Source organism: Lucilia cuprina, chromosome 3 (genome assembly GCF_022045245.1).
Source record: "Lucilia cuprina isolate Lc7/37 chromosome 3, ASM2204524v1, whole genome shotgun sequence".
Lineage (NCBI taxonomy): Eukaryota > Metazoa > Arthropoda > Insecta > Diptera > Calliphoridae > Lucilia > Lucilia cuprina.
Window position 1 is genome coordinate 3,123,139 of NC_060951.1, and position 13,476 is coordinate 3,136,614.

At 31.3% G+C, this 13,476-nt stretch overlaps 2 protein-coding genes across 2 annotated transcripts in view; both read left to right on the top strand.

Annotated features, from left to right (window-relative positions):
• LOC111684933 (DNA-directed RNA polymerase III subunit RPC1) overlaps window positions 1-13,476 on the top strand; it is a 66,694-nt gene that overhangs the window by 52,734 nt on the left and 484 nt on the right. The window contains exons 5-9 of the mRNA XM_046946002.1: window positions 10,924-11,341; window positions 11,405-11,562; window positions 11,625-11,902; window positions 12,311-12,838; window positions 12,913-13,420. Coding sequence (XP_046801958.1) covers window positions 10,924-11,341; window positions 11,405-11,562; window positions 11,625-11,902; window positions 12,311-12,838; window positions 12,913-13,420 — 1,890 coding nt within the window. The remainder of the gene's footprint in view (window positions 1-10,923; window positions 11,342-11,404; window positions 11,563-11,624; window positions 11,903-12,310; window positions 12,839-12,912; window positions 13,421-13,476) is intronic.
• Window positions 5,116-6,115, top strand: LOC124418742 (collagenase-like). Its single transcript, XM_046946008.1, has 2 exons — window positions 5,116-5,204; window positions 5,261-6,115. The coding sequence occupies exons 1-2, from the start codon at window positions 5,136-5,138 to the stop codon at window positions 5,993-5,995; spliced, it is 804 nt and encodes a 267-aa protein (XP_046801964.1). The 5' UTR covers window positions 5,116-5,135; the 3' UTR covers window positions 5,996-6,115.

Sequence of the window (13,476 nt, forward strand, 5' to 3'; positions counted from 1 at the left end):
AGTCTAGTGTATAGTCTAGTCTTAGGTCTAGTCTGTAGTCTAGTCTATGGTCTAGTCTGTAGTCTATCCTACAGTCTTGTCTGTAGTCTAGTCTATAGTCTAGTCTGTAGTCTAGTCTATAGTCTGGTCTATAGTTTAGTATATAGTCTGGTCTATAGTATAGTATATAGTATAGCATAGAGTGTAGCCTATTGTGTAGTCTACAGCCTAGCCGAGTATGTAGTCTAATCTATAGTCCAGTCTATAGTCTAGTCTAGAGTCTTGTCTATAGCCTAGTCTATTATCTAGCCTGTAATCTAGTCTATAGTTCAGTCTATAGTCTAACTTATTGTCTAGTCTATAGTCTAGTCTATTGTTTAGTACATAGTCTATTGTCTAGTCGTTACTCTAGTCCATAGTCTATTCTACATTACAGTCTATAGTCTAGCCTATAGTCTATTTTATAGTCTTGTCTATAGTCTATACTACAGTCTAGTGTATAGTCTATAGTTTAGTTTACAGTCTACTGTAGTATAGTCCATAGTATAGTCTATGGTCTATAGTATAGTCCATAGTCTAGTCTGTAGTATAGACAAGGCTATAGACTACACCATAGACTGTAGTCTTGTCTACTCTCTTGTAGTTATATGTATGCGTTATTATATGTACACATAATTTGAATACCACTATTTATACTTTTATAATTATTTTCTAATGGAACACTTGTTAATAACAATTCTTATAATTATTTTTAATTGTATTATTACAAAGTAAACAATAATAGGAATCAAACATGTACAATCATGTTTGACACAATATGTATATACATAAATAATAAAAACTTAAATATATAATAAAAAATGTTTAAAAAAATAAATAAATTGTGTTTAATTTAAATCTGGGGAAAACCGACGAATTGATATCTTAGAATAAACGTAATTTTCGAACAGGGTTATCCTAATGTACATAATTATTTAAGATATTAAAGGTCAATGATGTAGGTTACTCAATAAGGGCTACATCATTTTTATTACTATTTCGATTTTATAATGGATGTAGAAAAAATCGCTGGAGAACAGTTCTACTATTCCAAATTACATATAAACGTATGTGCGGTTTATAGAGCAATGAGCAGAAATTATAACCCATGTATTGCTTCTAACAGAACCACCACACAGTAATTAATCTTGTGGACTTTTTTCAAAAGCACATGGCAGGGATATTCTCCTGAATTTATTAAAATTAAATTTGTTTAAGTATTTATTTTTTTCTTTATATTCAAGAACTAATAGTGGAATATTTCCTTCTTTTTTGGTTTTAAGCAATGTCCGTTTATAGTCTTTAAATAGTTTTTTTTACATTTAATTTCCTAATCAATTTGTTAAGCATTTTTTATGCATAAAACTAAAGTGATAGGCGAATACAACATTAAATATTTTTTCAAAATTATAAATATTTAATTCCAATTAGTTCTCATAACATATAAGTAAAAATATTAAACTAACAATTATTTAAAATGAAATATGTTTTTAATACAATAAATAGATTGGGAATTTTATTGTTTCTAACAATATTTTATATAATACATGTTGAAACATCGGTAAGTTTTTAAATAAATAAATACAAAAAACAAAAATTGCCAAGAATTTATTTTTTTAGAAAGAACGTATTATATCCGGTTCGCAAGCAGCTTTGGGTCAATTTCCTTGGCATGTTCTTATAAAATTACCTGCTGACAATGGTGTATGGTCAGGTGGTTCTATTATTTCTGAAAATTGGGTTTTAGTAGCGGCACATTGTATTTTTAAACAAACAAAACTTTTACTAATATTCGGTACTATAGATCGTGATCATTACGAGAACGGTATAAATATGACCTCTTCAAAATTTTTCATGCATCCTGAATATGAGAAAACAAATATAAAAAATGATATTGGACTTATTAAACTACCTTCTCCATTAATCTTTAGCAAAAACATACAACCCATTACTTTGGTAACTGCAGCGGAGGCTATAGCACAAAATAATTTTGTGGGTGCTAAAGCTATAATAACTGGATTTGGTCAAGAAACTGATTATATAGGCAGTGAATCTAATGTTTTGCTATGGGCTCAATTGGAAGTTATCAGTAATAGTCGTTGTTTAGAATTGTATAATAATCCAAATCTTATAGTGAATACAACATTGTGTGCAATTGGTTGGAATGATACCAATAAGTCGCCATGTCATGGAGATTCGGGTGGTCCATTAATTTGGAAGAACAAAGCTAATAAGTTTCTGCAAATTGGCATTGATTCGTTTGTTGCTCTATCGTTTGGTTGTACGAGTAAATTTCCTGCTGGTTTTACCAGAGTTTCTTGGTTTTTAGATTATATTCGTAATATTACAGGTTTAAATTATGAATAATTTTTTTAATTCCAATTCACAACCGATATCGTACCGTTGTGGCGTTGTATGTCATAAAAAAATTAAAAAAAAAAAAACAAATCAATAATTAAAAAAAAGTACGACATAAAACAATACAACTGTACAACACCGATTGTGAATTGGATAATTTTTTTTATTAATAAAATATTGTGTACAACATTTATAATTTCAACCACATATTATAGAAGTAATATAGATAATACAAAACTTTAGACCAGACAATAGTCCACACTATAGACTAAAAACAAGACAAAAAACCATACTCTAGATTTGACTATAGAATATACTATAGACTAGAACAAATTCTAGAAGTAATTTCGACACTACACTAGTTCTATGGCTATTGTTTAAGAATCTAAAGTGGTTCTGTTTTCACTCATTCTAGAACTAGTTGTTTTTAGAACATGTTCTAAATTTTTGTCTGAATTATGAGAAATAATTGAAATGAAATTAAATAATTTTGAATAAATTAAATAATAATACTATATACGCTTAACAAATCAGTTTTATGCCTATAAAAATGCCTAACAAATTGATAAATAAATTAAATGTTTAAAAAAGTACTATTTTAATATTACACATAATATAATTGCTTAAAACCAAACAGAAGGAAATATTCCATCATTAAGTCTTTAACATGAAATCGTTTTTATCTAAATTCTATATTTTGTGTATTTTATTACTTTATGTTAAAAGCACTGCAGCTGTAAGTTTTTTTAAAGAAGAAAATCAAACCTAATTTTAATAAATTGTATTGTAGGCAAATAATCAAAGCGCAGCTATTATAAATGGTATTCGAGCCATACCAGGGGAATATCCCTGGCATGTGCTTTTAAAAAGAAGACCACAAAGTTCATTGTTGTGTGGGGGTTCTGTTATAAACAATATATGGGTTTTAACAGCTGCTCATTGCATTGTAAAAAGGCAATCGGTTTATATGCAATTTGGAACAGTAGAGCTCTATTCCAATGCCCCTAGTATGACATCTACGGCATTATTTCCACATCCGACATACAGTTCAGCTGGTAATAAAGATGATATAGGACTTATTCAGCTACCTAATCCATTGACTTATAATTCTTTCATTCAACCCATACCGTTAATTACATCGGATGAAGCTGCAAATAACGATTTTATTGGCGTTATTGCGTTTATAAGCGGTTTTGGTGATTTCATTAATAATGTACGAAAAATTTCAAAATGGTTATTATGGGGTGCTGAAGAAGTTGTCAGTAATAATGTATGTGCTGCGATATATGGACCAACGCCAGCTGCACATATGTGTTCAATTGGTTATACTGCTGATAGGCAGCATCCATGTAAAGGTGACTCTGGTGGTGCTTTAGTTTGGAGAAATCCAATGAAAGTGCATAAACAAATTGGTGTATTTTCTTTTGGAAGAGTAGCAAATTGTTCTGGGTTTCCTTCTGGTTATATGAGAGTTTCTTCGTATTTAGATTTTATTAATAATATAACCGGTTTAAATTTCAACTAATTAATAAATTTGTTGTTATCTCTATACACATCTACACATTAGGTTCGTCCCGATTGTATGGGAATGAAATTTTAATACGTTTTTAGATAGCATTTCTTAAAATTTTTGTCATGCCGTCAATATTTGTTAAGTTGAGTGGGTCAACTAATAAAAATACTAGACTATAGATCATATTGTATACGATAGACTGTGCAATAGTTCAGACTATATATAAAACTATATACTAGACTCTACACTAGGGTTATAACCCAAATTATTCCCTAACATTACGTAGTAGCCATTAGTAGTCACGAAATCCTGTTTATCAGATTATTTTGGTGCAAAAAACCTTCAGTGGCAAACCGATTTTCTAAAACCATTCACAAAGAAATTTTTTTTAGTCTATGGTCTAGTCTGTAGTCTAGCCTATAGTCTATCCTACTGTCTTGTCTGTAGTCTAGTGTATAGTCTGGTCTATAGTTTAGCCTATAGTCTAGTATAGAGTGTAGGCTATAGTGTAGTCAATAGTCTAGTATGTAACCTAGTGTATAGTTTAGTCTATAGTCAAATCTATAGCCTAGTCTATAGTCTAGTATAGAGTGTAGGCTATACTGTATTCTATAGCCTATTCTATAGTCTAGTATGTAATCTAGTCTATAGTCTAGTCTATAGTCTTGTATATAGTCTAGTCTATAGCCTAGTCTATAATCCAGTTTATAGTCTAGCCTATTGTCTAGTTTATAGTCTAATCCAGTCTGTAGTCTAGTCTATAGTTCAGTCTATAGTCTAGCCTATAGTATAGCCTATAGTATAGCCTATTGTCTAGTCTATAGCCTAGTCTATTGTTTAGTACATACTCTAGTCTATTGTCTAGTCTTTACCCTAGTCCATAGTCTAGTCTAAAACTATTTAGAAATATTTAAGAATCACAACAATATCCTAAGGAACGGGTTCCAGAAGTAAGTGGTTCTGTTTTTACTCGTTCTAGAACTAGCTGTTTTTAGAACAAGTTCTAAATTTTTTTCTGAATTATGAGAAATAATTGAAATGAAATTAAATAATTTTGAATAAATTAAATAATAATGTTATATACGCTTAACAAATCAGTTTTATGCCTATAAAAATGCCTAACGAATTGATAAATAAATTAAATGTTTAAAAAAATACTATTTTAATATTACACATAATATATATAGTTGCTTACACATTGCTTAAAACCAAACAGAAGGAAATATTCCATTATTAAGTCTTTAACATGAAATCGTTTTTATCTAAATTCAATATTTTGTGGATTTTATTACTTTATGTTAAAAGCACTGCAGCTGTAAGTTTTTTTTAAAAGAAGAAAATCAAAACTAATTTTAATAAATTGTATTGTAGGGAAATAATCAAAGCGCAGCTATTATAAATGGTTTTCGAGCCATACCAGGGGAATATCCCTGGCATGTGCTCTTAAAAGAAACACCACAAGGTTCATTACTGTGTGGGGGTTCTGTTATAAACAATATATGGGTTTTAACAGCAGCTCATTGCATTTTAAACATGGAATCGGTTTATATGCAATTTGGAACAGTAGAGCTCTTTTCCAATGCCCCTAGTATGACTTCTACGGCATTATTTCCACATCCGACATACAATTCAGCTGCTGGTGATGATGATATTGGACTTATTCAGCTACCTTATCCATTGATTTATAATTCTTTCATTCAACCCATACCATTAGTTACATCGGAGGAAGCTGCGAATAATGATTTTATTGGCGTTCTTGCGCTTATAAGCGGTTTTGGTGATTACATTAATAAAGTACGAAGAATTTCAGAATGGTTATTATGGGGTCCTGAAGTAGTTGTCAGTAATAATGTATGTGCTGCGTCATATGGACCAACGCCAGCTGCACACATGTGTTCAGTTGGTTATACTGTTGATAGGCAGCATCCATGTAAAGGTGACTCTGGTGGTGCTTTAGTTTGGAGAAATCCAATGAATGTGTATAAACAAATTGGTGTGTTTTCTTATGGAAGAGAAACAAATTGTGCTGGTTATCCTTCGGGTTATATGAGAGTTTCTTCGTATTTAGATTTTATTAATAATATAACCAGTTTAAATTTTAACTAAATTATTAATTTGTAGTTATCGCTATATACATCTACACATTAGGTTCGTCCCGATTGTGTGGGAATGAAATTTTAATATGTTTTTAGATAGCATTTCTTAAAATTTTTGTCTTGCCGTCAATATTTGTTAAGTTGAGTGGGTCAACTAGTAAAAAGACTAGACTATAGATTATATTACATACGATAGACAGTACAATAGTGCAGACTATATATAAAACTATATAAGAGACTCTACACTAGGGTTATAACCAAAATTATTCCCTAATATTACGTAGTAGCCATTAGTAGTCAAGAAAACCTGTTTCTCAGATTATTTTGGTACAAAAACAGATTTTCTAAAACCATTAAAAAAATTTTTCATGAATTTTTAAAAGAGTCTAATCTATAGCCTAGTCTATAGTCTTTTCTATAGTATAGTTTATAGTCTAGTATTTAGTCTAGCCTATAGTCTATCCTACTGTGTTGTCTGTAGTCTAGTCTATAATCTAGACTATAGTCAAGTCTATAGTCTGGTCTATAGTCTAGTCTTTAGTCTGGTCTATAGTTTAGTCTATAGTCTGGTGTATAGTCTAGTATATAGTCTAGCATATAATGTAATTTAGTCTACAGTTTAGTCTGTAGTCCAGTCTAAAGTCTAGTCTATAATCTAGTTTATAGTCTAGCCTATTGTCTAGTCTATAGTCTAATCCAGTCTGTAGTCTAGTGTATAGTCTAGCCTATTGTCTAGTCTATAGTAGAGTCTATTGTTTAGTACATAGTCTAGCATATTGTCTAGTATTTACTAGGGTAAATACTATTTAGAAATATTTTTAGGAATCACAACAATATCCTAAGGAAGGGGTTCTAGAAGCAATAGCGACACTACACTAGTTCTATGGCTGTTGTTTAAGAATCTAAAGTGGTTCTGTTTTCATTCGTTCTAGAACTAGTAGTTTTTTTGTCTGAATTATGAGAAATAATTGAATAAAATTAAATAATTTTGAATAAATTAAATAAGAATATTATATACGCGTAACAAATCAGTTTTATACCTATAAAAATGCCTAACGAATTGTGGGGGTTCTGTTACAAACAATATATGTGTTTTAACAGCTGCTCATTGCATTGTAAAAAGGCAATCGGTTTATATGCAATTTGGAACAGTAAAGCTCTATTCCAATGCCCCTAGTATGACATCTACGGCATTATTACCACATCCGACATACAGTTCAGCTGCTAATAAAGATGATATTGACTTATAATTCTTTCATTCAACCCATACCATTAGTTACATCGGAGGAAACTGCGAATAATGATTTTATTGGCGTTATTTCGTTTATATGCGGTTTTGGTTATTTCATCAATAATGTACGAAAAATTTCAGAATGGTTATTATGGGGTGCTGAAGAAGTTGTCAGTAATAATTTATGTGCTGCGTCATATGGACCAACGCCAGCTGAACGTATATGTTCGATTGGTTATACTGCTAATAGGCAGCATCCATGTAAAGGTGACTCTGGTGGTGCTTTAGTTTGGAGAAATCCAATGAAAGTGCATAAACAAATTGGTGTATTTTCTTATGGAAGAATAGCAAATTGTTCTGGTTTTCCTTCGGGTTATATGAGAATTTCTTCGTATTTAGATTTTATTAATAATATAACCGGTTTAAATTTTTACTGATTAATAAATTTTTAGTTGGCGCTATATACATTAAGTTCCTACCGATTGTATGGAAATGAAATTTTAATATGTTCTTAAAATTTCTTAAAATTTTTGTCCTGCCGTCAATATTTGTTAAGTTGAGTGTGTCAACTAATAAAAAGACTAGACTATAGACTATTATGTACGATAGACTGTACAATAGTTCAGAATATATTTTGAACTATAAACTAGACTCTACACTAGGGATATAACTATAACTATGTAAATAAGGTCCTAACACTAAGTAGTAGCTATTAATAGCCACAAAGACCTGTTTCTCAGATCATTTTGGTGAAAAAAGTAAACCGATTTTTAAAAATTTTTTTTTAAATTTTTTTAAAATTTCCAATAGAATATATAGTTTCGGCAAATAATTTTAAAACCGATGTCTCTATCTTCAACTTTTTGTTATGATCTAACAGTTTTGTATAAATAACTTACGAAACTTCAAGGCTGTGGAAACTTTTCTAACGCTCGGGAAAAAGTAATATACTTTTTCGATGTATATTTTCATGCTCTATGTAGAATGGATAGGACTAAACTATAGACATAATTAGGCCATAGAGACTACAATATAAACTAGACTATAGACTTGTCTATATTTTTCTTCATAGTCTATCTTTGATTAGTAGCATTAAATAAAATAAAATTTTAATATAAAAAAGTTTTTTCTTAAAAATTTGAATTTATATATATGTACAAATTACAGTTAATCTAAACATTAAATTATTCATAATTTAAACCAGTAATATTACGAATATAACCTAAAAACGAAGATACTCTTGTAAAACCTGCAGGAAATTTAAGCATACAACCTATCGAACGAGCAACAAACGAATCAATGCCGATTTGCACAAAATTATTAGCTTTGTTTTTCCAAATTAATGGACCACCAGAATCAGCATTGCAAGGCGATTTATTGGTATCATTCCAACCAATTGCACACAGAGTTGATTCTATTATAGCGTCTGGATTCTTATATAATTCTAGACAACGACTATTACTTATAACTTCTAATTGAGTCCATAATAAAACATTAGATTCACTGCCAATATCATCAGTTTCTTGACCAAATCCAGTAATTATAGCTTTAGCTCCTACAAAATTATTTTCTGCTGCTGCCTCTGCCTTAGTTACCAAAGCAATGGGTTGTATGTTTTTGGTAAAGATTAATGGTGTTGGAAGTTTAATGAGTCCAATATCATTATTTGGAAAAACACTATTATATTCAGGATGTATGAAAAATTTGGAAGAGGTCATATTTATACCATTCTCATAATGATCGCGTTCTATAGTACCGAATATCAGTAAAAGTTCTTCTACATTACTTATACAATGTGCTGCTACTAAAACCCAATTTTCCGAAATAATAGAACCCCCTGACCACACAGGATGTTTAGCGTTTAATTTTATAAGAACATGCCAAGGAAATTGTCCTAATGCTGCCTTGGAGCCGGATATGATTCGTTCACTCTAAAATATATTTTATATAGTTTTCCTTGATTTTATCTTTTTTATTTATTTAAAATCTTACCGATGTTTCTACATTTATTATGTGTAACATAGATAATAACAATAATATTCCCAATATTCTAGACTTCATTTGAAACGATTATTAGTCTTATATTTCTGCATGGACTGGGGATTTGTTGTAAGAACTATTTACTTTTATTGTCTATTTAAAATATATTTTAAAATTTGTTAAGGTTTCTATTCCATAAAATAGAATTTTATAACGTATTTGCTAAAAATACTGAACAAATCAATTAAAAAACAAGTAATAGTTCTATATTCGGCTGTGCCGATTCTTATATACGCTTCACCACGGAGTGTTAAAAAACAGTCAGTAAAAAAAAGTCCTCTTTTACATAACTTACTTCGAGCTCAACATACTTAATTTCATGTTTCTAGATTCAAAATTATGGAAAATTCCAAAGAGTACCTTTTGAAAAACGAAAATGTACCCAAAAGTTCCCTTTTATGAGTTCCCACCAAATTCATACTTAATTTCATATTTCTATAATCAATAATATAGGAAATTCAAAAAGTACCTTTTAAAAACCAAAAAAGTACCAAAAAGTTCACTTTTTTCGGTTCTCACCTAATTCCGACTTTACATACTTGATTTCATGTTTCTAGGTTCAATATTATAGAAAATTCAAAAAGTTCACAAAATTCCCATTTTATGTGTTCTCGTCTAAACCGGGCTCTACATACTTCTTAATTTCATATTTCTACGTTCAATATTATAGAAAATACAAAAAGTACTTTTTTCAAAACGAAAAAGTACCAAAAAGTTCCCTTTTATAGCTTCTAACTTAAGCCAGGCTCCACATACTTAATTTCATGTTGGTATCCAATAACAACACACTAGTGCTGCTCTCGCTCTGTTACTATTGCTCTGCTGCTCTCGCTCTGCCTTGTTTTTATAAACAAGAGTACAATAACGAAATTTACCATATGATTATAAGATTGTCATGTATTTTTGCTTATATCTCCACTATTTATGTACCGATTTTGCTGATTTTAAATAGCGATCTTCCCGAAAGCATGTCTTACAGAATTATTGAATATTCGGATCTCGTCGTTAACTAGGGTTCTCTAAAAACTGATTTCAACAAACAGACAGACAGACGGACATGGCTTAATTGCCTCTGATATCCTTAATGATCCAGGGTCGGAAAATTATATTATAGAAATTACAAACGGAATGACAAACTTATAAATACCCTCTCACGATGATGAAGGGTATAAAAATATAAACAAATTTTAACTTCTGACAAGAATTATTAAAGTTTTATGGACTATATATTAGTCTTTGGTCTCGTATATATAGCCTGAACTAGAGCTTAGTGTATAGTATTGACTATAGACTAATTTATGGTCCAGACTATAGCCCAAACTAAAGACCAAAAACTAGTTTTGTATATAGACTAAACAATAGTCCAGACTAAATTTCATTCCAAACTGTAGACTAAAACATAGTCCAGTCTATAGACTTAAGTGTTGTCTGGAAGTTAGTCAAATCTTTATTTCAGACTATAGTCTAAAAAAGACCATAGTCTAAACTATAGACGAGACTATAATAAACTTAATTACAGTTCAGACTATTTACTAAACTATAGCCCAGGCAAAAGGATAACCCATACTATATATAGTGTACTTTAAGTCTAGTTAGTAGTAGCATAAGACATAATTGATTATTATTTTTAAATTAAAAAACTAATTATTCAAATTCTTCTCTTTTAGATCGCTTCATATTTTATACAAAATCGTGGTTTTTCTTTTGGCATTAGTGATGTAACACCCAGTGCACGTTTGTTAGAGGAAAAACAAAAACTCTTGGAAAAAGGTTATGCGAAATGTGATGAATATATTTTGGAAATGAAAAAGGGCACGTTACAATGTCAACCGGGTTGTACACCCGAACAGACTTTGGAGGCGGTTATGTTGCGAGAACTTTCCACTATACGTGAACAGGCGGCGAAAGTTTGTTTCCGTGAATTGCATCCTACAAATAGTGCTTTGATAATGGCTTTATCCGGCTCAAAAGGTTCCAATATTAATATATCCCAAATGATTGCTTGTGTAGGACAACAGGCTATTAATGGCAAACGTGTACCGAATGGTTTTGAAAATCGTGCTCTACCACATTTTGAGAAATTTTGTAGGTTTTTTTTTTCTAAACTAAATTTTGATTTATTTATTGCAATTTAAACAAATTTTACAGCCGCCATACCCGCCGCCAGAGGTTTCGTGCAAAATAGTTTCTTTTCTGGTTTAACACCCACCGAATTCTTTTTTCACACTATGGCCGGCAGAGAAGGTCTGGTAGATACTGCTGTTAAAACTGCCGAAACTGGTTATTTACAAAGACGTTTGGTGAAGGTAATAAAAAAAATTATCTTATTAAATATTTCCTTGTTTTAATTTGTTTTGATTTAATTTAGTGCTTGGAAGATTTGGTGGTCCACTATGATGGCTCTGTACGCAATGCTATTGGTGAAATTGTTGAACTTATTTATGGTGGTGATGGTTTAGATCCGGTCTTTATGGAGGTTAAAAATAAACCTGTTGATATGGTTAGACAATTGAATCATTTAAGAGCTGTACATCCTTTCCGCGAAGAAGAACCTTTACCCGCCTCAGAAATTGTAAATAAAACCAAAGACATTTTAAAAGAGGAAGAGTTTACAATGAGTCGCAAAGATTTCCAAAATGAAGTTGTGTAAGTTGTTGGAAAAAAAACCTTTAAATAGTCTATAGTCTAATGTAAAGTATTGACTATATGTCTAAAGTATAGCCTGTAGTCTAAACAATAGTCTGGATTGTAGACTAGTCTGTAGTCTAAACTGTAGTCTAAACAATAGTCTGAACTGTAGTCCAGTCTGTAATCTATAGTCTATAGTATTCATCTTTAGTTTAGTCTATAATCTAGTCTATAGTCTGAGCTATAGTCTAGTCTATAGTCTGAGCTATAGTCTAGTCTATAGTCTGAGTTATAGTCTAGTCTATAGTCTGAGCTATAGTCTAGTCTATAGTCTGAGCTATATAGCCTGGACTATAGACAAATCTATGTTGTAGTTTAGTCTATGGTTTGTTATGTCTATTGTTAAACTTTTTTTTTCAATTTCAGCAATTTTATCGAAAAAGTAGCCGAAAAAATCACCAAAGTTCAAGAAAAGTACCGTCAACATCCCAAATTAGGACATGAAGTCGAACGTCTTTCCGAAGGACAAATACGCACTTTTATGCGTTGGGTTAATGATAAATACAACAGAGCTGTGACAGAACCCGGTACAGCAGTAGGTGCTGTAGCGGCTCAAAGTATTGGTGAACCCGGTACACAGATGACACTGAAAACTTTCCATTTTGCTGGTGTAGCTTCCATGAACATTACACAAGGTGTGCCACGTATTGTGGAAATTATTAATGCCACTAAAACCATATCCACACCAGTAATAACAGCAGAAATTGTAAATAATACAAGTATGGAATATGCCCGTAAAGTAAAGTCACGCATAGAGAAAACAACTTTGGGAGAAATTTCCTCTTATATAGAGGAGGTTTACAAGCCGGATGATTGTTATTTAGTAGTACGTTTAGATTTGAATCGTATTAAAGTTTTGGGCTTGGAAATAAATGCTGAAACTATAAGATATTCGTAAGTTTTTTCTTTAAAATATTTTAGAAAAAAAAATTTTTTTTCTAAATTCTTTAATTTTTTGGACATTTTAGAATTTGCACTTCAAAATTACGCATTAAACCTGCCTTGGTAGATATAATGGGTTCCTCCATTATAATAGTACGTATAGACAGTTCCAAACATGGTGCTGCCTTAAATGCCGAACTGCAACGTCTCTCTTCTGCCATACAAAATGTGGTCGTAGCCGGTTTGCCTCATATTTCAAGAGCCGTTATAGCCATTGATGACTCCCGCCTACCGGCCACCTATAAGTTGTGCATAGAAGGTGCCGGTCTTAGAGATGTTATGGCCACCTATGGTGTAGTGGGTAATAAGACTAAAAGTAATAATATTTGGGAAGTATACAATACGCTGGGTATTGAGGCGGCACGCACCACTATTATGACAGAAATTACCGATGTTATGGAGGGTCATGGCATGAGTGTAGATCAGAGACATATTATGTTGCTGGCAAGTCAAATGACTTCTCGAGGTGAAGTGTTGGGTATAACACGTCATGGTTTGGCTAAAATGCGTGAAAGTGTTTTCAATTTGGCTTCGGTGGGTTTGAATACTATATATAAAACATATTTAATCTCATAATTCAAAACTTTCCT

Bases quoted from the DNA above. Each gene is read 5' to 3' on its own strand.
- LOC124418742 (XM_046946008.1), top strand. From the start codon at position 5,136: ATGAAATCGTTTTTATCTAAATTCAATATTTTGTGGATTTTATTACTT. The intron at 5,205-5,260 runs GTAAGTTTTTTT...ATTGTATTGTAG, and splicing joins ATGTTAAAAGCACTGCAGCT to GGAAATAATCAAAGCGCAGC.